General features: G+C 35.4%; 1 protein-coding gene across 1 annotated transcript in view; it reads left to right on the top strand.

Annotated features, from left to right (window-relative positions):
• The window catches only part of MED13 (mediator complex subunit 13), a 99,673-nt gene extending 73,859 nt beyond the window's left edge, over positions 1–25,814 (top strand). The window contains exons 18-30 of the mRNA XM_045837381.1: positions 1,882–2,105; positions 3,456–3,645; positions 4,778–5,240; positions 6,674–6,893; positions 7,561–7,752; positions 7,928–8,151; positions 12,633–12,775; positions 13,262–13,420; positions 13,519–13,704; positions 15,110–15,252; positions 17,158–17,331; positions 21,378–21,478; positions 21,819–25,814. Coding sequence (XP_045693337.1) covers positions 1,882–2,105; positions 3,456–3,645; positions 4,778–5,240; positions 6,674–6,893; positions 7,561–7,752; positions 7,928–8,151; positions 12,633–12,775; positions 13,262–13,420; positions 13,519–13,704; positions 15,110–15,252; positions 17,158–17,331; positions 21,378–21,478; positions 21,819–21,951 — 2,552 coding nt within the window. The 3' untranslated portion in view covers positions 21,952–25,814. The remainder of the gene's footprint in view (positions 1–1,881; positions 2,106–3,455; positions 3,646–4,777; positions 5,241–6,673; positions 6,894–7,560; positions 7,753–7,927; positions 8,152–12,632; positions 12,776–13,261; positions 13,421–13,518; positions 13,705–15,109; positions 15,253–17,157; positions 17,332–21,377; positions 21,479–21,818) is intronic.

Raw genomic sequence — 25,814 nt, forward strand, 5'->3', positions numbered from 1 at the left:
TTTAAAAAGACTGAACATCACTTTTGTTGTAAATCATCATTTTGAAAAATTGAATGAAAAATGGAGTAAGAAGGGAGCAGATAATACTAGCAATGCAAGTTCTCAAGCCCTGGCTGGCGATGCTCAGTGGATTGAATGGCAGCCTGTGAACCAAAAGGTTGCTGGTTCAATTCCCAGTCAGGTTACGTGCCTGGGTTGTGGGCCAGGTGCCCCATTGGAAGCATGTGAGGAGCAACCGATTGATGTTTCTCTTGCACATTGATGTTTCTCTCCCTCTCTTTCTCCCTCCCTTCTCCTATCTCTAAAAGTAAATAAATAAAATCTTTAAAAAAATGTTCTTAAGTTCTCATTTTAAAAAAAGACAAATTTGTTAGTTGTGACAAGAATAGCAAATGAATACTCTCAATATGCCATCACAGCAGATTTATGGTCAACTGTAATAGAAGAAAACATTAAAAAATGTTTAACTGTTGAAGATTGGCTCTGAAAGATGGGATGTAATTGGAGTTTTTAAAATATATATGGAATAATAGTTAACAATGAAATTTCTGACTTGTGCATGGTTTTAGAATGCATTATGTACAGAAGTAATAGATTTGCTCCTATTTTCCTTTTTCTCCTTTGTTAATGGCTAAGTAAGTTTTATCTCATACAAAACTCGACATTGAGTGAAAAATGTAGGTTCATTATAGTATTTTTACATTTTTTTTTTAAACCATAATAGTAGGGGCACACACAACATGCACGCACAACACACACACACACACACACACACACACAGTTTTTACCGACCAGTACATATAGAGGCCTTTTTTTTTAATGGCTGCATGTATTCCATTGTTCTTTACACGTGGTATTATTTTTACCAGCCTACCGTTTATAGACACATAGATCATCTCCATCATTATTACAACTATTTTGATATAATTCAAACATTCCTGGCTTAAAGTACATATGAATATTTTTAATGTTGCCAAATTACCCTCTATAGTATTAATATATTAATATTAGTAAAATGTGTCTTTCCTCAAACCCTTACCAGCAGGATGCTGAGTAGGTGGGTGAAAATGGTGGTTTCATTGTAGTTTGATAGGCAGAATAGTATAGACTGCTAGGAAAGATTTCCTGGTTTCTAGTTCCACTTCTGCCACTCTTGGTATGTATGATACAGGAGAAGTTGCTTAACTTTTCCATTCCGCTTTTTCATCTCTAAAATGAGATTGATATTAGTATCTGCCTTATATGGTTTTTGCGAGGATTAAATGAGTTAATAAAAACAAAGATCATTGAATAGTACCTAGCATATAATAAATGTTATAATTGTTTGCTATTATTTTTAATTGCTTTGCCATGAGTTTGAGCATCTTTTAAAGAGGTATATTTCTTTTTGTGAACTTTGTTCATATCCTTTACCCATTTTTCTATTAGGTTTTTGGTCATTTTCTTATGAGTTTATAGGTCTCTTTTATATGGTAAAGATATTAATCGCTTTTCATGTAAATTGTGAATCATTCTTCCAATTTGTTGTTAATCATTTGGCATTGTTTATTGTTCTTTTTGTACCAAAATTTAAGCTTAGAAAGGCTTTCCCTAGTCCAGATTTATTAAAAATAAAACTCCCCTCTCATGTGTTCTTTTAAACTTCTAAGTTTTTTCATTCAAATTAGTTTTTTGCATTTAAATTAAGGTATAAGTCAAATGTTTTTTAAAGAACATTTAGCAAATTCCTAACTGGAAAAGTCTTAGTCACTGGCCTTAAGTATGTTTGTCTTTAATAAAATATTTTTAGTACTAATAATGACTTCAGTTACTTTTGACATTTAAATAAAAAGATATGTCCTGCATTTAAATGTTTTCTTAAAGTATATCTTTATTATTTAGGAACTGATGAATCTCCAGAACCACTGCCAATTCCCACATTTTTGTTGAGTTATGATTTTGATTTTCTGGTGCTTTCTCCATTTGCTCTCCCTTATTGGGAGAGACTTATGCTGGAACCCTATGGATCTCAAAGAGATATAGCATATGTTGTACTATGTCCAGAAAATGAAGCCTTGTTAAATGGAGCCAAAAGCTTTTTTAGAGATCTTACTGCAATATATGAGGTAGGTGTTTAAAAAGTGGTGACATTTTAAAACTGCCTTATTTTTATGTTTATATATAAATTACTGGGCAATTCAGTTGATTGGACAGAACAGTAATGATGTCAAGTTCTTTGATGTCAGATCTTTACTTTTTATACTAACCAGTTGCATTCTTTACAGTGTGTGACCCAGACCCTTTGTTAGATGTGTATGCCGTGGATCATGGTGGTAATTGCCATATTGGGGGGGAGGGGGTTGAGATCATATATGTCTCATGTAAGAGATTTTTTTTTCCTAAAATAAAGGGTAGCATTGTTAAATAACCAAGGAAATTACTTTGATAAAAATTCTAGTGCTTTTCTAGAACCTCAGGTACTAACACTAGGCCTCACTTTTCTCATACATAAAATAAAGCTGTGCTAGCTCTGTGTAAGATTTTTTTTCTTTTCTGAAATTCTTGACTAATCTTTTAAGTTATAATTCTCATGTTATATCCATCACTGAGTGCAGTGATTACAAATTTAAAGTGTTGTGGGACATAAAGTCTTAATCATTATACCTTCCTTTCCCTATATAAGTGCTTGGAAATCCAGTCTTTAAAATTTAATTTCTTTCACAATCTGAATTATTAGTTTGTGCTGGTTAAACTACTTATAGATGTTAATTACAAGGTTATCTGTAGTGTGTTTGTAGAAATAAGCATTTCCCAAAGACTGCTGTTTGGAACACTAGTCCTGCAACATCTTCCCAGAAAAAAGTTTCTTAGTTATATAGGTTTGAGGAAGCATTGTATATTATTACATTACCTGACAGAGATTCACTCTTCATATTAGATTTTTAGAGCCTTTGAAAGTCTCACAGGAAAGAAATCCTGTCTAAATTTTCTTAATCTAGTATAGCAAACTTACTTGCTGGTGTGTTTCTTACGACAAACATCAGTACCCCGCTGAATTGGAGGGAGAATTGGCAAATACATAGCATATTTATATATCAATTTTTATTTTGATTTTAAGGGTTTACATATTTATACACATAACTTGGGATAGATGAACAGCTTAAAATGACTGCATTTTTATGCTCATTTGTTTTTGTATTCTTCAAATTTTCATTATTCAAGTCACACGGTTCTAGTGCCATTATTATTATCTAAGTATTTTATTTCATTGGAGATAGTTTAATTTTAAAAGAAGTTTAATGGCTTTCTAAGGTAAAAAGGGAAAAGGCCTGTGATACCATCTCACCTTTAATATTTTTATTCCAAATGTTAATTATGTGTGATAAGCTTATTTTAAACATCTTAAGTGCTTTATTTTATAATATGCACTCAATTACTAATTTCACTAATTCTGCTTTCTTTGTGTGTATTTGTAGTCCTGTCGATTAGGTCAGCATAGACCTGTTTCTCGACTGTTAACAGATGGGATCATGAGAGTTGGATCTACTGCATCAAAGAAACTGTCAGAAAAGTTGGTAGCAGAATGGTTTTCCCAGGCAGCTGATGGTAACAATGAAGCGTTTTCTAAACTCAAGCTTTATGCACAAGTCTGCAGATATGACCTAGGTATTGGATTTGTATTTATTACATAAGGCTAGAGTTAGCAAAGTATAGTCCAGTCCACCAGCTGTTTTTGCAAATAAAATTTTAATGGAACACAGCCATGCTCATTTATATTGTCTTTGCCTGCTTTTGTACTACAAGATCAAATCAGACTAGTTGTGACAGAAACTGTGATGCACAAAGCCTAAAGTATGACTTTCTGACCCTGTACAAAAAAAGTTTGCTGATCTCTGCAATAGGGATCCCATTGGGCAGAAGGAAATTGTGGATTATAAATAATTTTCTGTTGTTTCTGTAGGATCTGATGAATTTGTGCTATTATTTAAGTTTATTAAGATTTTTGACTTGCTAAGGGTTTAGAGATAAAATAACTTGTAGTAGTTACCTTTATAACGTGAAGAAACAGTTCTTTGTTGGAACTAAGACAATTACAGCTATTTAAGAGTTGTTTTTAACTCTCTTGAATTAAATATCAGTGGACTTTAGGCTTAATCCAAAGAGATACAGAACCAAAATATTGACTCGTTAGACATTCCTCTAATTTGAAACTCATAATATTTTTTATATAAGGTCCAGCAGAAGTAATGCCTGCTTGAGTGTGGTTGGCAGGGTAATAATGTGGGTGTAATAATTTATAGTTTTAATTTGAACATTTCACTTAAAATGTCATATGGAATGCTTGAGTGTGATATTGTTATGTTACAGAATTACATACTTATGATTTTGTAATTAAAAAGGCACATTTTTTGTGCTGGACCCTGTATTTAATCAGCTCCCAAGGTAGTCAATATTTATTTAACTTGTGATTTAGCAGCTCTTTGAATGGGTTGATAAAAATTTGCTAGATATTGTTATTTACATTTAATTATGCCCAGGAAATAGAATTTTATTACTCTTTCTTGGAAACCATTTATATTGCATGAAAATGCTGGTTTATCTTTCAGTTTCACTTAAAATTTGTTTCTTTAGTTTCTAGCAAAATAGAAAGTATGTGCTACACTCTTAACCAGCAACTTAGGGAGGGTAATTACCAAAAAGCATCAACTAGATAATTATTATTCACATAGTTGAGTAAATGAAGAATCATTCAGTAAAATAAAGAATTAAATACCCTGCCTGTTTTTATTATCTTTAGGTCCTTATCTTGCTTCCCAGCCATTGGACAGCTCTCTACTTTCCCAGCCAAATTTTCTTGCCCCTACAAGTCAGTCTTTGATCACTCCACCTCAGATGACAAATCCTGGAAATGCTAATACTCCATCTGCCACCCTGCCGTCTTCAGTGAGCAGTACTATGACAGTGACTTCAGGTGTTACCATGTCTTCTTCAGTTGCCACAGCTAATTCAACTTTGACCACAACTTCAACTTCATCTTCATCATCCTCCAACTTGAGTAGTGGAGTATCATCAAATAAACTACCTTCATTTCCACCCTTTGGCAGTATGAACAGTAGTGCTGCAGGATCCATGTCTACGCAAACGAGTACAGTTCAGAATGGCCAGCTAGGAGGGCAGCAGTCATCAGCTCTACAAACAGCTGGGGTTTCTGGAGAGTCATCTTCTCTTCCCACCCAGCCACATCCTGATGTATCTGAAAGGTACTTTTAAATGTACTAATTCTGCAGAAATATAAGTATATGATGCTTTTTGTCTGAATAAGAAAGTCATTGTGAATGAACAAAAAGAGCTTTTTGGTCCTATGCTTGAAATTTTGTTTTTGTAATGTTCAGTATTTTACATACAAATTATAATGAAGACTCTTCATTAAGTCTTTATCACAGAATCCTAGAATCTCAGGCTGGGAATTAAGATCTTCAAAGCCATTCAGTCCAACTATCCTGTGATACTTGAATCTGCTCTGTGACAAACAACTGTCAAGTAGATTTGTCTATGCAAATCACTCCCATGATTTAGAAAGTCATTATTCAACCAGCCTGTTCATAGGCTTAGAGTCATACCAAGATTTAAATCTCAGCTCTGATATTTATTGGCTTTGTGACTTTGGGAAAGTTATCTCACCTTTCTGAGCCTGTTTCCTTATCTATAAAATGAGAGCAATAAGATATAAAGCACATTATGTGCTTTACATAATGCTTGAGTTATTTATATCAACAAAGATGATGACGGCTCTCTTCATTCCTTCATGAAGAAGGTATTAAGTGAGCTTCCCTTTTGATTTATAGGTTAGGTTAGCCTGAGCATGGTTATATCTTTCAGCTACCCAGATGCAGTTTTGCTCAAAGTTACACTTGTGTGAGTAAAAATAAACTATTAATTACCCATATTAATTTATTCATCTTGAATATCTCACTATATTTGAAATTTTAAAAAACCATATTACCATCATGCCTGGCATGTGTGCCTCAGTGGATTGAGTGCCAGCCTGCGAACTGAAAGGTCACTGGTTCAATTCCCAGTCAGGGCAGGGCACTTGACTGGGTTGCAGGGAGGTCCCCAGTTGGGGGCATGTGAGAGGCAATTGATCAAAATATCTCTAGCACATCATTGATGTTTATCTTCCTCCTTCCCTTCCGCTTTCTCTAAAATAAATAGATAAAATCTTTTAAAAAAGTCATATCACCATCAAAGAATGAATCTTATTGACCTTTGAAGTTACTAAGTATGAAATGAATGTGTATAGCTAAAAATGTAGTGGAACATTGACTAAGCTTGGAAACTTGATTTCTTTGTACTCTAGCTCTGCTTCTAGCTAGCTTTGTGATTTGGGCAGCTCATTTAACCTATCTTTATCACCAAAGCACTAAGCTCTCTTATATTCTCATACTTTATGGTTTTAAAGAATTCTCTTTCTTTTTTTTAATGTAAGACCTCAGCACAAAAATCTTTGTACACCACAAAATTGTACATGAAGTGTTTATGTTCCTCTTTGAAGAGAAAGAGATGCCCTTCATTTTTAGAAAGGCTCTCTGAAAGGGAGGGGGTGAGGTATTAAGAACCTTCTTTGATCCTACCCAAGAAAGGTATAATACAACTTTTTTCTTAACTATCTTATTTCTAACTTGAATTTTAGCACGATGGATCGGGATAAAGTGGGTATCCCCACAGATGGTGACTCACATGCAATCACTTACCCGCCTGCAGTTGTTGTTTATATAATTGATCCTTTTACATATGAAAATAAAGATGAGAGCACTAATTCTTCTAACGTATGGACTCTGGGGCTACTTCGATGCTTTTTGGAAATGGTCCAGACTCTTCCTCCTCATATGAAGAATATTGTTTCTGTACAGGTAAGAATGATAAATGTTGCAGATAAAATTTATGCAAAACAGTTGGATTTAGACAGAAATATCAGAGATACTAGTCTGTGTCTAAATTGATTTTCTGAAAGCTAGGTTCCACTATATTGATTTTATTTTAAGTGATATTATACTAGAAATTTTAGAGAGCTTATAAAAGATAGGCTTTGCAATTATACCACCATAATAATGGAAAGTCAAAGGAACCACAGTGTAATAGAAAACAAAGATTGCAATAAGTACATTAATGTTTCTCCTGTGTTACCTTTATAAACTAGTTTTTAAATTCATAAACTTAGATACAAAAGTACAGTATGGACTTACATAAACTAGAGTTCTAAATAAAACAGGTTGCAAATAAAAGTAGAAAGAATTTAACCATATTAAGTTATTGCAGAGATCTTGAATTATTTCTTTATAGACTATAGCAAGAGTAGTCAATAGCAATATAAATACAATGCTCTGTAGAAATTTTTAAAGGTTTTTACATAGCCTGTTGGCAAAATTTACTATTAAAATCCTATAGAATTCTTAGCTGATTATTTTAATTTGGTTTTGTTTAAATTTTCTATAAAGTTGTTAGAGTTTTAAATCCACAGTCCTTTTTAATTATCTTGTTAGAAGTTTAACATTTGTGATATTTGCCTATAATTCTTAGATTGTTCCTTGTCAGTACCTGTTGCAACCTGTGAAGCACGAAGACAGACAAATCTATACCCAGCATTTAAAATCCCTGGCTTTTTCAGTATTTACCCAGTGTCGGAGACCCCTCCCAACATCTACCAATGTGAAAACATTGACTGGGTTTGGTCCCGGTTTAGCCATGGAAACTGCTCTTAAAAGTCCTGATGTAAGTATGTGTTCCATGATCCGAGTTATTGAAAAACTCTACATTTTATACAAAACTGAATGCAGTTCTCCATTTAGCTTTCAATTTTCAATTATTTTTTAATTGGATAGAGATAATATATCACATTTTCAACATGATTGTGTATACCATCATATCTTACTTTTTTGTTTTACAGAGACCAGAGTGTATCCGCCTTTATACACCTCCCTTTATTCTGGCTCCAGTGAAGGATAAACAGACAGAGCTAGGAGAAACATTTGGAGAAGCTGGACAGAAATATAATGTTCTTTTTGTGGGATACTGCTTATCACATGATCAAAGATGGATTCTTGCTTCTTGCACAGATCTATATGGAGAACTTTTAGAAACTTGTATCATTAACATCGATGTTCCAAATAGGTACTTATATTTCTTTAAATGTATCATTATCTCATCCCATTTTTAAAAATTCATCCACAATCACATTTTATTTTTAATGAATAGAAAACTGTTTTGAAAGTCCTGTACATTAAAATACTAAGTTTTTGGATTGTGGGTATTCTCACTTTTTGTAGTACATACTTATATTGTATAATCGAGAATTAAAACTAATTTTGATTGAGATTTTTGGTCAAGATGGTGGCATAGGTAAATACAGCTCCTCGCACAACCACATCAAAATTACAACTAAAGTATAGAACCATCACTCAGAACCGTCAGAAATTGAGTTGAATGAAGTCTGACAACTACGAAAGTAAAGAAACCACGTCTATACAGATTGGCAGGAGGGGTGGAGATGGAGAATGGGCTGGTCCCACATCCACATGTGGTGGATAAAAATCCAGGAGGGACATGTTGGGAGTGAGGAGTCCCAACCCCACATCAGGCCTCCCAACCACGGGTTCCAGTGCCAGGAAGATAAGTCCCCATAACTTCTGGCTGCAAAAACTAGCAGAGATAGAGTTGATGCAGAAAACTTCTGGTGTCCCAAGCAATTTCCTACAAAGCCCACATGTGGATTGGCTCAGATTCACTCCCTGTGAGCTTCAGCACCAGGGTAGCAGTTTGAAAGGCACCAGTGACATACAGGGAGGAACTGAAATGTCTGGCATCAAGGTGGGAACTGGAGGACAGCTTTCTCCTAGAAAAGGGGCAGATAGAGGCTATTGTCCCTTTTATGAGGCCTTTCCCCACAGAGCCATAGAGCTGGCAGGCAGGTGCCATATCTGAGACACTATCAACCTGGCTAACACTATTTGCCCCGCCCTGGAGATCCCCTGAGACTTCCCCACCCAACTTATGAGCCAACTCAAATTGATAATTGTGTGACTTTTCCATATGAATGGCTGATCTAGGCTCATGCTTCACAACTTCCTAAATTCTATCAAACAAGCAACAGCTGCCTCAGAAAGCCCCCACCAGGGTATCTCTTGCTAAGTGGCCCCAAGCCCAGCACAAGTAGGCATCTCATAATGCTTTATAACTCATGCAGGGTGGCCCTAGGCAGAGCACAGGTGGGGGCTGACCTTGGCCAGCACCACCCAGGAAATACCAGAGCCTGTGCACCCAGTGGGCAGCTATAGACCACACCACTCTGCCCTGCCCCTGCATAGCTGATCTTTAATTGGAGGGCAGAGGGTGGTGGTCAGTGGTCATAGTCAATCCTTGCAGCTGACTGGCTTGGTAAATCCCTCCCATTGATCTACCAACAGCAATCAAGGCTCAGCTACAAGAGAAGGTTGTGCTCAGCCCACACAAAGGGTGTACCTTGAGTATCCAGCCTGGGTGATAGGGGAGGCTGTGCCACTGGATCCCACAGGACACCTGCTACATTAGGCCACGCTACCAAGAAAGGGAGTCATGGCAGCTCTACCTAATATATAGAAACAAACACAGGAAGGCTTACAAAATGAGGAGACAAAACGTGGCCCAAATGAAAGAACAGATCAAAACTCCAGAAAAAGAGCTAAATGAAATGGAGGTGAGCAATCTTACCAGATGCAGAGTATACAAGTCGAAAAGGCATAGAGAGTCCCAAACAAGAGGGTTTCAAAGAGGCCTACTCCAAGACACATAATAATAAAAATGCCAAAGGTCAAAGAATCTTAAAAGAAGCAAGAGAGAAGCAGTTAGTTACTTGCATGGGGGTTCCCATTAAGACTGTCAGCTGATTTCTCAAAAGAAACTTTGCAGGCTAAAAGTGATTGTCAAGAAATATTCAAAGTCCTGAAAAGCAGGGACCTACAGCCAAGATTGCCTTACCCCAGCAAAGGCATTTAAAATTGAAGGGCAGATATTTGTTGGCTTCCCAGACAGCAAAAAAAGGAGGTCATCGTCACCAAGCCATTATATGAAATGTTAAAGGGACTTCCTTAATAAAAAGAGGATCGAGACTACAGACAGTAAAATGGCAACACATATCTATCAACAACTGGAAATAAAAAACAAACTAAGCAAACAACAGAGACAGAATCATGGATATGGAGAGTGTTTTGATGGTTGCCAGATGGGAGCAGGGTGTGGGAGAATGGGTGAAGAGGTGAGGGGATTAAGAAGTACAAATAGGTAGTTACAGAAGAGCCACGGTGATGTAAAATACAATATAGGAAATGGAGCAGCCAAAGAACTTACAAGCATGACACAGGGACATGAACAATGGTGTAGGGATTGCCTGAGGGAGTGGGGTGCTGAGCATAGAGGGGCAAAAGAGGAAAAATTGGGGCAACTGTAATACCATTGTCAATAAAATATCTTTTAATTAATTTTGATTAATCTGTTGCACAAAGAGATCAAGGTCCCTAAATTTCCTGTCGTAAGGCTTGAAGGAAAGATTTTAGCCTGAAAAATTTTTGAAACATGAAACTAGAAAGCCCTCTGTAATTAAAAAAAAATCTAGTAAAGCACCCTAGAAGATTTACTTTTTTCATCTTCTAAGATATAGTCCCTAAATTAACTGAGTTAACTTCCTTTACTGAAATTGTAGACTGAAAATTTTACCATTTTTATGCCAGAGTGTCTTCTGAAAATGGTGACTTTCTTTTTAGAAGTCTTCTCATGAGTAATTAGATATCATGGTCCTTTATTTATGAAGGCTGTAACTTAATTGGTCACAACAGTGGGCCTCATGTTGTTATCACTTAATATACATTTCTAGTAACATGTTTCAAAGCTAGTGAACACCACCGAAGAGATCTTGAAAAGCAAGTACTTGCAGTAATTTTTACTTTTAAGATTTGGTTCTACCCTTTACTTTAATACAAAGGTTCTGTTCTTTTAAGTTCCAAAATTGGTTATGTGTAGAAATCTTTAAGGGAAAAGCAGAATATAGAAACATCAATTTTATATTTTTGGTTATAAAGATTTATTATTTTATAAACCTTAAAGCAATACATTATACATTTCCTTGACACAATTTTGATGTTTTAAAATGGGACAGCTGTACTAATTACCATATTTTGCCATGTATAATACATTCCTGTGTATAATGCATACCCACATTTTTGGCCCAACCTTTCAGAGAGAAAAATCTTTTAATATTTTAATGCAATGTTTTATTTGTATATAAAACTGATTACTGTATTCCAGGGTATTATTTTGCATGTAGATATCATTATTGCTGTCTAGAGTTACACTTTTAATGCATAAGCATAAATAAAAGAATTAAAAACATATACATACATACACACGGAATTAATACTACCCATGTATAATGCACATCCTTATTTTTCCATGAAAAATTTGGACAAAGAAGTACTCATTATACACTGCAAAATATGGTAATCTTTGGAACAATTATGCTTATCTGTGAAGGGTAAGAGAGTAGAGAAAGACTAGTACCACCTTTTCAATACAAGAACAGTGTTGCCATTTTACGGAAAGTAGAAGTTGTAGATTGGTTAAGAAAGAGGTCCAACTCTATAGTTATAGAGACCTGGTTTCGAATCCCTGCTCTGCCACTTACTATGTGATCTTGAAGCAGCTGAGGTGTATAGCTTACTTCCCTGCAGAATTGGGAGGATAGTTTTTTTTGTTTTAGAGTTGTTAGGATGAAATGAGGTATTACATGTAAATTGGGCTTAAATCTTTTGTTTTGAAAGATTTTATTTATTTTTAGAGAAGGAAGGGAGGGAGAATGAGAGAGAGAGAAACATCAATGTGTGGTTGCTGGGGGCCATGGCCTGCAACCCAGGCATGTGCCATGACTGGGAATCGAACCTGGGACACTTTGGTACACAGCCCGCGCTCAGTCTACTGAGCTACGCCAGCCAGGGCTAATTGGACTTAATTCTTGATACATAAGTAAATATTCAATAAATGGTAGCTATTGTTCAGCCACAGTTACTTACGTTACATACTTGCCTAATAAAGGACATGCATGCAGAAAACACAACCGTGTGTTTGGTCTGAGAAGTGGGGTGTTATTTTTGATATTCTTCAACTTAAAATCTAGAGCAAGGGTTGGCAAACTGTATAGCCTGAGGGCTAAATCCAGCCACACTCATTTAAGTATGGTCTAGGGCGCTTTCATGCTGAGGTAGCAGAGTTTAATTGTTATAGTACAATCTTGATGGCTTACAAAACTTAAAATATTGGCCCTTTAAAGAAAAATTTTGCCAATCTCTGATGTAGAGCAGTATTTCAGGTGAATTTTGTTGGTTCATGGACAATTTTCATTCAGAGTTAAATGTATATTTTAATGCATGTTTTAAAAAACTCCACAAACTATCATTCCCTGTACCCTACCCTGACCCTAGGATTTTACATGCATTCTTGCTTAGGACTTGTGTAAAAATTTTGAAGCATTAAAATTAAGGGACCAGTTTTTCACCAATTTGAGCTCTTTGAAAATGTCATTTGAATTTTAGAAATACCGATCACTGTCTCTTTATTTTATACAACAGGGCTCGAAGGAAAAAAGGATCTGCTAGAAGATTTGGTCTACAGAAACTTTGGGAATGGTGCTTAGGACTTGTACAAATGAGTTCATTACCATGGAGAGTTGTAATTGGCCGTCTAGGAAGGATTGGTCATGGAGAATTAAAAGGTGAAATTGTGCTTTTGTTATTTAATACTTAAATTTCTGTTTTATGTTAATTCATAACACTGTTCAGACCCCATCTAGGTACACTGAAAAAACACATAGGTTATAAAAACTTTTTCTGTTAATTGATTTTTATTTTTAGAGAGGAAACATAGATGTGTAGGCCAAATGAGTTAATTCAAATTTCAGAAGTACATTTTACAATATTACAACTTTAATATCAGTGTCATTATTACTATTCTTTTTTCTCATTTTTCATTTCCTTCTTTTTTGCTTATTACTCAACTCATCTTCTGTTCAGCAGATACTAATTGATACAGATGTACATTAAAGCTAGGGTGGTAAAGAATGTCAATATCACCAATAGACACTTTTGGCCTAATGATGACACTAATTTTAAAACCATTTTGTTTTAAGTTTGGTTCTGGAGGTTGTTAATAATGATGTTTCTTTGGGTATTATTTTTTTTTTTACTGTTGATACCCACAGATTGGAGCTGTTTGCTGAGTCGTCGGAACTTGCAGTCTCTAAGCAAAAGACTCAAAGACATGTGTAGAATGTGTGGTATATCTGCTGCAGACTCTCCCAGCATTCTCAGTGCTTGCTTGGTAGCAATGGAACCCCAAGGCTCTTTTGTTATTATGCCAGGTTAGCTATTTTAATTCTTCAACACTTAAGTTTCTAAATATAATGTAAAATTGAGTTTTCATTTTTTAAAAGAAAAATACCTTTCATTTTCTATTCAGATTCTGTGTCAACTGGTTCTGTATTCGGAAGAAGCACCACTCTAAACATGCAGACGTCTCAGCTAAATACCCCACAGGATACATCATGTACTCATATACTTGTGTTCCCTACTTCTGCTTCTGTGCAAGTAGCCTCAGCTACTTATACCACTGAAAATTTGGATTTAGCTTTCAATCCCAACAATGGTAAGTAAATTATTTAAAGGTTTACATACATAAAATAAGTCTTGATGATTATGGCTGATTATAGGCTCATTAATACCTCCCAAAACATGTCCATGTCTTGTGAATATCCCTGAAACCTGTGAATGTTTCCTTAAATGGCAAAAACAAAGCAAGAAAAGCCTGTAGATGTGATTAAGGATCTTGAGATGGAGAGATTGTCCAGCGTCATGCAGTTCAGCTCTAAATGCAATCTTTGGAAGAGGTAAATTTGACTACACATAAAAGGAAAGCCAAATGATGAAAACAGGAGAAGCAAAGTAGGAAAACAGTGCTTACACTGCTACCTTTGAAGCTGGAGGAAGGGGCCATAAGCCAAGGAATACAATTCTAGGTGCTGGAAAGACAAGGAAACAGATTACCCTTGGAATCCTCTAGAAGGTACATAGCCCTGCTGGTTTCTTGATTTGGCCTAGTGACTAGCACTTTGATTTCAGCCCAACAAAACTGATTTTGGACTTCTGGACCCTAAAACAGTAAAAGAATAAATGTGTAATGTTTAAAGTAAATAGGTTTATGACAATTAGTTAAAGCAGCAACAGGAAACTAATATAATCATTCTTCTATCTTATTGATATCAAAACTGGTACTGTGAATTACCTCATAAACATTTACTTATTTTAAAAGACAATGTGCTCTGGCTGGTGTGTCTTAATGGATTGAGTGCATTAATCATGGAATAGTCTTATTTTAAATACATTTTCATTTTGTGCATACTGTGTTTGCTTTGTCCTAGTTTCCTATTGCTGCTGTAAGGAATTACAACATACTTAGTGGCTTAAAATAACACACACTTATTGTCTTGCAGTTCTGGACGTCAGAAGTCTTACTGGGCTAAAGTCAGACAGTGCAGGGTTGCTTCTTTCTGGAGGCTTCAAGGGACAGTCTGTTTCCTTGCCTTTGCCAGCTGTAGAGATCACTTCCATCTCTTGCTTGTGGCCTGTTTTTCCATCTTCAACACCAGCATTATAGTATTGGCACATCTTTTTCACTGACTCTAAACCTACTGCCTCCCTCTTATGAGGGCTCCTGTGATTACATTGGACCACCTGGATAAGCCAGAATGATCTCCCCCTTTTAAGATCCTTAGCTTGATCATATCTACAAAGTTTTTTGTGGTAACATATTCACAGATCCCTGGAATTAGGCTGTAGATAATCATTGTAGGGGGTAGGGAGCATTATTCAGATTCCACGTGCTTATCACGCATAATTATGTTTTATGCGTAATTATTTATATGGCTCCTGGCATAGAACTCGGCACATAGTAGGCATTCCGTAGATGTTGGTTAAGTTAATTTTAACTCTCTCCTGTAAATAACTGTAAGATGAAAAATGGAATATTTAATATTTTTTTCTTTCTCTTATAGCAGATGGAATGGGTCTCTTTGATTTGTTAGACACAGCAGATGATCTTGACCCTGATATCATTAATATTCTTCCTGCATCTCCAACGGGGTCTCCTGTACATTCTCCAGGATCTCATTACCCCCATGGAGGTGATGCTGGCAAGGTAATCCCCTTATAAAAGTTCAGTTTATCTAAATGTCATTCATTAATCTAGTAATGAATTGATCTATGAAATAGACCGCTGTTTTTCCCTTGGAAATCAGCAGATAGTTAGATTAACAGTGCATTCATACAGTTCGGCCTTTTGACATGAGTGCTTTGAATTATACATTAAGAGGGTCTCTATGGCTCTGCTTTCTCTGACTTCTTCTACACTCATTTGCATTAATCGTGTGTTTTTCCTGCCACTTCACCATAGCTTCTACTCAGGTATAGGTTCGGGTTATCTGAGAATCAGTGTATTGCTCTAAGAGCTGCCATTGATGTCAGGGCAGTGACAGGGAACATGATAGAAATGCTAATTTTCTCATAAGAACAGAAAAAACACTGACCACCCTGTCCCTTAGCCCCTTTTTATTTTTAGCAGTTATGGAAGCAGGCTGTTTTCTCTTCCTTTTTGAACTTGAAGCTAATTGGACTTCATTTGAATAACATCTTTATTTGAATAAAATTATATTTAGTGGTTATTTGATCATTTCAGTATGTATATGTTTAGAACCTGGCTTTTTAAAATAAGGAAGAGTCTGTGTCCATTCTTACGTTACATGCTTTCCTTCATTTTTTAACTGAAAAGAAATGAGATTATTGGGAAAAAATATGAAGAAAAGCATCGATAATCTCACCACTTTAATAATACCATTTTTACTTTTAGTAAATTACCTTCTACATGTATTTGTATTGTAGCTTTCAGTAAGTATAGTCAGCTTTTGGGGTTTCTTTGCATTGTTTTTTGCACTGCATTTTTTTAGCATAATTTGTTGTATTATTCCCAGAATATTGGACATTTAAGTTATTTTATTTTTTTCTGTTACAGGTAATGTTGGAATAAACATTTTCATGCATTTTTCTTTTTATCTGTTTCCTTAAAATAAATATTAAAAAATACATTGACTAATTCAAAGGATATGAACATCACTTAATAATTATCCCTTTATGTTGTCATGATGCTTTCCAAAACATTAATTGTATTTTATAAGTAGTGCTAGATGAACAAAGCTAAATTTTATTTTTAATCCACCTTTTGGATGGGGGTGTGGTGGTCAGGAATTAGTTTAGGGCAAGGGTGTCAAACTCATTTTCACCAGAAGCCACGTCAGCCTCTTGGTTGCCTTCATAGGGCTGAATGTAATTTTAGGACTGTATAAATGTAACTGCTCCTTATCTAAGGGCAAGGAACCTGGCGCTGCCGCTGGGTAGAAACGAGGTGCCAGGCTGGATAAAACAAGATGGAGGGCCGGATTCGGCCTGCCGGCCTGTGTTTGCCACCTGTGGTTTAGGGAGTTTCAGGAAATAATGTAGAAATTTCATTGAACATTTTGTATTTTTCAGTCAGCTACAAAGATTTACACACAGAACATGGGCTTGGCATAATAATATAAACTTTATTAAACAGCTGGCATTTCATTTCCTTATGCACCTGTTAAAACTCATTCTTTTAATGCTATTACTAATTACGATATTCTTACTAAGTACAGAGAATTTTTAAAAAATATCCTTCAGTCATTTTATTTTATTTATTTATTTTTAAAGATTTTATTATTTTTTAGAGAGGGGGAAGGGAAAAAGAGAGGGAGAGAAATGTCAATATGTGGTTGCCTCTCATTTGCCCCCAACTAGGGACCTGGCCTGCAACCCAGGCATGTGCCCTGACTGGGAATCAAACTGGTGACTCTTTGGTTTGGAGGCCTGCACTCCATCCACTGAACTATACCAGCCAGGGCTACTTCAGTCTTTTTAAAGATTGAAGTGACAGTATTATGAGACTGATTTCCATAAACCATTCTGTATTTATACCGAGTGTCTAGATATATCATATTAACTAACACACTTTTAATTTTGTCTTTTTAAGGGTCAAGGTACTGATCGGCTACTTTCAACAGAGTCTCATGATGAAGTAACTAATATTCTTCAGCAACCATTGGCCCTTGGTTACTTTGTATCAACTGCCAAAGCGGGTCCATTACCTGACTGGTTCTGGTCAGCATGTCCTCAAGCACAATATCAGTGTCCCCTTTTTCTTAAGGTATTGCCATTTCTATGCCAGTTTCTAAATAATGGTATTAATGGCTTATATACTACAAAATATAGAAGTGGCTTTTTGAAACATTGTAGCTTTTGTCTAAGGTCTTAAATGCATCACTACATATGACTGTCTACACAGTATCACTAAGAGAATTATCTAATTAAGAAACGACTCTAATTTTTAAATTTTATTAAGTTGGAACTTTTAAATCTTGGACTTCTGGAACCCTTGCTTATATTATTTTTAACTGTATATCTGAAATTTATAGCTGGAAGAAACCTTGTATTATTATTATTTTTTAAGATTTTAGTTATTTATTTTTAGAGAGGGGAAGGGAAGGAGAAAGAAAGGGAGAGGAACATCAATAGGTGGTTGCCTCTTGCACATCCCCTCACTGGGGACCTGGCCCACAACCCAGACATGTGCCCTGGCTGGGAATCAAACCAGCAACCCTTTGGTTTGCAGGCCAGTGCTGAATCCTCTGAGCCACACCAGCCAGGGCCCTTGTGTTACTATAGTTTTCAGACTATAAGACACCTCCCCCCCCCCCCCCGCCCCCAATTTGGGAGGAAAGAGGGGTGCATCTTATATCCGAATGTAGCTTGCCTGGCTCACTGTGGGGGATGGGCACTGGAGCAGGGTCACCATTGTATTTTCCTCTCAAATTGCAGGGCGGGGGGGTCTTATAGTCTGAAAAATATGGTACTTTTAATATAACCATTTTCTGGGTGAGTACATTAGAATTCAGAAAAACTCACTTGCCTAAAGTCATAACTTGTTAGTAGACTCAAGATTAAAAACTGTATCTTTTAATGATTACTTTCTGAATTACTTCATACTACACTCCTATGTTTTTTGGGGGATTGATAGTCTTTGTAAGGATACTTGATATTTAAATCCATTTACCACCTCTTATGAAAGCTTTCTAGCATTATGTAAATTACTCTGTTAAAACTATTGAGTGGTATTCAAGTAATGAGATTCTGAGACCCAAAGTGACTTATTTTACCAGAACAAACTCATTAGTAAGTGATATAACGAGGTTGAGATAAGTCATAAAATGACTATATAAGGTATGAAAGCTTTATCCAGAGTTTGTATTAACAAAATAATACCTGGCTGGCATAGCTCAGTGGATTGAACTCGGGCTGCGAACCAAAGTGTCACAGGTTCGATTCCTGGTCAGGGCACTTGCCTGGGTTGCAGGCCATGACCCCCAGCAACCGCACATTGATGTTTCTCTCTCTCTTTCTCCCTCCCTTCCCTCTCTAAAAATAAATAAATAAAATCTTTTAAAAAAATAGTAGCTGCAGCTATTATTTCAAAATAACAAATTCAGAACTGAATCACATCTTCTTATATAAAACCACCAGAAGTTGAAATTTTTATTCCATAAATCATGCTAATTTAATTCCTTGCTAACTGATTTTTGTTTGTAGAGTAAGAATTTTGTAGGAAGTTTGTAGGATAGTATGCTTCAGTTTTAATGGGTACATGAACCAATTGGCTTGTTGCTCTCTTCTGAGCTTGTTATTAAATCCTGATATCCTTGCCACACATACTATTGAGTCAGTGTCATTTGAGATTAAGTAGTGAACTTCTGTAGTACATTCATAAAGAATACAATAGGTGTTGACCTGAATTGACTATTAATGAGATAATATATTTAGAGAGTGTCCGTCAGGGTAATAATTAGTTTTATCTTATGACTTTTCTTTCCTTTCCAGTATATGTGTAGTGGTCTATGCAGATGTCATTACAAAAACCTATACCCAAGGAGGTTTCTGCAGAATAGTAGTTCTTGGAGTTCATACAAAACAAATGCTTCTTTGGTCCTTTGGGAGAGCTCCACATGCTTTCCACCCGCTTTCGTTGTTACAGCGCATGATGAACATTAAATGCTGTGGAAAACAGCAGCAGATAACATTGTTTACCTACCATTTCCTAAATTTACTTTAATACACAAAAAAGGATTGTGTAATACCTGCTAATACTTCACAACCCTAATGTTTCACAAAACAGTTTGTAAGAAAACACCACTTTACAAAATGTCTGAGGGACTATCTAGATTCTTTTCTATTCTGTATCTATTTGCAGAGAGGGTAGTGTAACCTAGGCATTCATCCTCAGATACAGCTTAACAAGATTGGGACTTCTATTGTGAATTAACCTAGTAAGACATACCATATTTTTAGGACTATAAGATGCACCGGACCATAAGATGCACCTAGGTTTTAGAGGAGGAAAATAGGGGAAAAATTTTGAAGCAAAAAATGTGGTAAAATATTTAATAACCTGTGGTTCTGCTCTGCTGCCACCCCCCCCCCAGCTAGCCAGGTAAGGCTACATTTGGACTATAAGATGCACCCCCATTTTCCTCCCAAATTGGGTGGTGTGTCTTATAGTAAAAAAATACGGTAACTTACCACAATTTGCTCACCTTTTGTTTTCATACATACCATTTTATTTCTATGCCACAGGGAGTTAAACCACCTTGTATGTTTCCCTTCACTTGGAAGAATAATAGGCTGTTACCTAGATGATCAGAACATCTTTTTATCATAGATTTTAGAGCACTGGTGCTAATTATGTTAATTGTAGTGATCTGCCATATGAGACTTTTGCTTGTAACTCAGATCAGGATTTTATGTACAGTTTGGAACATATATATCTTTGGTTATATTTTTGAATATACAACCAAAGAATTTATACATATGTTACATTTTTGGAGGAAAGAGCACCTGTAAATATTGAATATGATAGGACTTTTTACAGTATACAAAACGAGATCTGCCAAGAGTTTCTGCAGTCAGTACATCTTGTTAAAACTTCTTAACACTATTATATATGTTGACTTAAAAAGGATTCACTTTTTAAAGTTGAAATGTGAAGAATACCATATTCATTCATTTTATTCTTTGCTATACCTAAATGGGTGTGTCAGTGGTTGCTCTATTCTGAAATAGAGGGGCAGAAGAAGGCATCTGTGAAGTGTATTACTTAGAGTGCTCACAATTTTACCATGGATAGCCTTGCTTAAGATTTATAGCTTTATACACAAATTGTCAGGGGTACAGAAAATGAACACAGTTTGACTGATTAATTAGAGATTCATTTTCCTGCAGGGCACGCTTTAAAGCGAGGTGGACTTTTATTTCAAATGGCCTAGGGACCCATAGCAGCTGTGTGGTATTTTTGATTGTTCACTATCAGTAAAACCCAAGAGAACCACCTGATTTCTAAGAGTATTTCCTGAAAATCAGTTTGGTTTTCAAAATGAAAATAAATTTGTTGGATTTTTCAAATATTTCTTTGCCCTTGCCTTGCCTGTTCCAACTCTTTCTTCCTAGAGTTTTAATTTTATTTATTAATTTTTAAAGATGTTTTAAAATTTATTTTTAGACAGGGGAAGGAAGGGAGAAAGAGAAGGAAACATCAACATGTGGGTGCCTCTTGTGTGCCCCCTACTGGGGACCTGACCCAAAACCCAGGCATGTGCCCTAGATGGGAATCGAACCAGTGACCCTTTGGTTTGCAAGCCAGTGCTCAATCCTTTGAGCCACACCAGCCAGGGCAATCTTACAGTTTTTAAGTAAGTTATTTTAACCAAGGGGAGGAAAAGATTTATAACTTTATAAGTAAAATATTTTTGTATGCTTACCCCTGTTTACTTTGTTCAGTGCAACATTTAGGTATATCTGTATAGGCTTAAACTCTATGTAACCTAGAAACAGACTGTGCTCAGGTTTATCAGTTTAGTGCTTCCTTAAATGCTTACGTTACACTTAGAAAATAATTGAAAAATCCTTTTTTTAAAGACTATCATGTGGTCTCAAAAACAATAAAAGCTGAAGGAAATAAAGGAAGATTCAGTACATTACAGACCTAAAAATTACTTCTGTGCTGAATTAAACAAGAACAAGCATTTTTGCAGGGGCTCCCATTCCTTACATAGGTCTAAAATGTAAGAGAACTTGAAATGAAGAGAGCATCAAGAAAGAGACCTTGGTGTTTTTCATTTGGCTGATATCCTGTTACTTTTTTAGGCCTCTTTGCACCTCCACGTGCCTTCAGTGCAATCTGACGAGCTGCTTCACAGTAAACACTCCCACCCACTTGACTCAAATCAGACTTCAGATGTCCTCAGGTACAGCTGTCTTTACCATTGATGGTTTCCATTGTAACTGTGAGTGATGAATATAATGTTGATCTTTACATATTTTTCCTCACTTTTGGCTGTTAACAGTTGCACACCCTTATGTCTTTAGATGAACTATATCATTCAGAATGAGTGTTTTGTTTTTCTAACATGCGGAATCTACTTTTGAGAAAAATTGTTATGAAAATTAGTTATTTTTAATCTTCCCCCAGAATTCACTATTCCATACTTTCTACCTTTTTTTGCAAAGTGACTTTGAATCTCAGATGCCTTAATTGGAAACTGCTTCCAAAATCTACAGTATAAAAACAGTTTATTTGTTTTTCAGGTTTGTTTTGGAACAGTACAATGCACTCTCCTGGCTGACCTGTGACCCTGCAATCCAGGACAGACGCTCGTGTCTCCCAATTCATTTTGTGGTGCTGAATCAGTTATATAACTTTATCATGAATATGCTGTGATCTTCATTTGGTGGAACTGTACAAGAAAAGAACAAGGAAAAAAGACATTTCGCTGCAAGATTAAGTTACAATTATCTTCTCAGTGAAAGTCATTTGTGATGGGGTCTAATTCTTATTACTTCAACAAATATTGTTCAGACTTGGGGGGGCTATAACCCTGCTATTTTTCATTGACTATACTGAATTCTTTAGAATGACGACTGATCATACAAAACGTATTATAACATTTTCGTAGCAAAATTAACCTTTTTTTTCCAGTCACAGTATTTGTGAAAAGTAATGAGCCATAGTACCCAGTCATGTTAAATGAATATTAAAAGCATGGAAAGGAAACGAGGAACAATGAATTTCAACATACGGCTTCAGAACATCAAGATGTTCTTGTATTGGAGTATAGTATCTAGTATTCAAAATGCCTGCATCTCTTATTTATTGTAAGTTTTTAAATGTATAAATTGTCTTATATTTCTTAACCTCTTTTATAAAAACTTTCCTAGAAGGTTTATACTGCCTTCTTGCTTTAAAGCAATTGGTCTAAAATATATGTAATCGTCTTAATTAAAAAGTTGCAGTAGGGTTGCTTTTAGAGTATTATTTTTTTGTAAGGGGGGTGGGACAGTAAATTTGTATTGTCTCAATGTACAGTTCAATGGGAATAGACGGGGAATAATGTCCATGCCATTGCGTGTGGAGGATTTACAGCTAAGCTGTAGTTGCAGAGTACATGTACAGTAATGAAGTTCACTGTGTTTATAAATGGGAAAGGTACCAGGTCTTACAGCATTTTATATATCACACCTTTACCGAATAACATGATGGCAATATACAAGTGATATTGTTAAGTGGTTTAACTTAGAATAAAATGAGAATTCTTCAGTTATATTTTGTACTATGGTTTAGGGCTATGACTAATATTTCAGGCCATTTCCAGTGAAAAAACTTAGTTTTACAAGAAAAACATTTGCTACTGAATGCGTAAACTAATTTTGGTGTTTAATGTTACATGCTTACATTTTCTTCAGTTTTAACAGTGGCACATCTAGGCATGGGAATATTATTAATTATGAAAATATCTTCAGGATCTGCTATAAGGTTGAAATTTAGCCCAGCTCTAGGCATTTTACAAATTATTTTAAGAGCAGTCACTCTTGATTGTTTGACTTTTTTTTAAATTAAAGATTGGGAATGTGTGTGAGAGTTTGCATAAGTATGGGTGTGTGTGTGCGATCAGACTGTGGTGTAAATAGATTCTCAGTGAATTCTGGTATTCAGACTCTTTCGCTAGTTAGAAACCATTTCTAAACTTAACCCGTTTGTTCCCCCTTTGCCTTCTTATTTATTTAATTGTCTTGGTTTGGAGATGACAGTCCCAAACACCAGAGTCTGTACTTTTCGGTAACACAGCTCAGATGAAGGCAGGACATATGCCAAGGAGGCTCTCACCTCCCTAAAGAAGGGACTTGAATTTTAGGGACTTTAATTCACCCCTTCCTCACATACAGCTTTTCCCCTTCTCGTTTGCACATGCCAAGATGACTGCTTGTATGCAGGCGTTGCCCCTGGAAAAATCCTTTCTGCAGTGCTGCTCACCAGAGAGTCCAAGTCAGCCTCCTGCGCGTGTTGCTGGCTTGAATTCACAGTCGCCGAGTCTACCTTTTTTTCTTGGAAACAGTCTGGCAAAATCCCAAATTCATAAGTTCACTAATTCTCTATAAGTACAAAATCAATTGTATTTACAAAACAGCAATTCAGTATGTTTTGTTTTATTTTTTACTGAAATGTTTTGTAAATACTATATGCCTAGCTAAAATATCACTTTCTTATGAACAATATAACTGCTTCAAATTGTGTATTAAAATATTAACAAGTCTCTTTTTCTATAAAGAAAACAATTGGTGACAAAGATTTTTCAATCATTTCTTCAAAATTATAATGTGATCCCAATGGTCAGCATATTTTGAAATTAAAATTTAAAGATCACATCCCTGCGTTCATTTTTAAATTATGCTAACACACTACAGATTATGTTGGCATGTTTTGTTTCATACTTTCTCTTAAAAAAACTTGTCTGAGATTTGAAGGAAAAGACGCTTATTTGGAATTTCTATTAAAAGTGTATCCTTTTTTTTATATACTTAGCACAATAGTGACTTTTAAAAATAAAAGCTATGATCTCAGTTGTTTAAAATTACTAGCATTTAGTAACCACACCTCAGTTTAAAAATAAATTTTTTAAAAATTATTCCCTGATAGTTTCTTTTATATGGAGCCATAAGGAAGGAACCCAGTATACAATTTCCTTTTATCTGGGCATCAGGGAGTAGTTCCTAACTAACAGGATTTACTGATACAATTTTTTTTCTTCCTTTCATATATAAGTTCACACTCAAATAGAAACATATTAAATAGCCATTAAAAAAGGTCAGGAGACTGAGTTCAGGAAAAAAAAAGCCTTTTATGCAGGATGATGGATCTGACTTACTAATGTACTGTCACAGACAAGTGTGGGTAGTTTTGTTTTCTTTTGTTTAAGTAGGTAATGCTTTATACCAGTTGATCACCAACACCTTGACTTCTGTTTCAGTGCTAATATCTGTTTTTTGTGCAGTTATCCATTACAAAGCAGGATGGAAGCTCCGCATTTTGGCATTTAAAAAGATTACTTATATAATGTCTGCTTCCAGCCAGTGAGAAACATCTAGCCATACCTTTCTTATGCAAGCCATTCAGTTATCAGGACTGTGAATTAACACTGTATGAATAAATTTCTGTACACCTTATTGTTTGGCCAGAAGGCCACCAAGTGTACTTATATGTAATACTTAAATTTTAAAGTAGCTGTAATTTTTAATCTTTCTAAACTTTTCTTAAACCACTAAAATTAAGCTCTTACTACTTAGTCAACTATCCTCAGCTGTATTCGTAATCAATTGTCAGTATGGCACAGATTACTGTATTAAAATATTTTCCTTTCATCTTCATATTTACCTTCTGAGGTAATATTTTTAACTTAATGTGTTACTACAAAGATTTCCAGATCTTTAATCAAGCACTATGTTAATACTGTAATATCAAAATACTATGTTGCATTATTTAAAATGTTCAAATTGAATACATTAAAAGGAAGTTTTTAAATGCTGTTGCATCATATAATTTGCCTCTCACCCACTATGGCATTGCATATCAGTCTATTAATACATTTAATGTGCATGAGTGAGGTTTTGGTCTGGGTTTCCTCTTAAGATTTTTGTTTGTCTAAATTAAGGAAAAATGTTTTTGACATACATTTATTGCCCCATCCCCACCCCCCAAATCAGCTGGAAATCTTAACCTTTTGGTTTTTCTTGGTGTTCTAATGGGCCCAGAACTGTGGTTTAAATTTATATATATATATATGTGTGTGTGTGTGTGTGTGTGCGCGCGCTTTCTTTTTTGTGGAGTATTAATTTAAAAACTGGATTTGGGACCTAAAATACTCCTCAGGTTGATGTATTCATAAAGTTTTAAAATAGCTTTAGTTTTCAAAATAAACTGGATTTGTGGACCTTACAGTTACTGAATTTAAACTACAAATTGTAACGTCATTACTGGACATGTGTCGGCATCAACTCTCAGAATAGCTTGGTCACTTTATGAAGGGGCGTTTTAAAGTTGTTTAGCAGTGACACTTAATATGGTCCAATTGCTTTTTTTTTTTTAACGTGACAAAAAAAAGAATAAGGAACAAACACTATTGCTGCCGAATGCCATAACACTGAGTTGTACAAATTGTGATTGAGGAAATGAAAAGGTTTATACTTTTTAAAAAAAAAACAAAAAAAAAACAAAACTTCAAATGGAATAAATTATTCATGAAGCCTTCA

Source organism: Phyllostomus hastatus, unplaced genomic scaffold, assembly GCF_019186645.2.
Source record: "Phyllostomus hastatus isolate PE091 unplaced genomic scaffold, TTU_PhHast_1.1 phas_contig_210, whole genome shotgun sequence".
Lineage (NCBI taxonomy): Eukaryota > Metazoa > Chordata > Mammalia > Chiroptera > Phyllostomidae > Phyllostomus > Phyllostomus hastatus.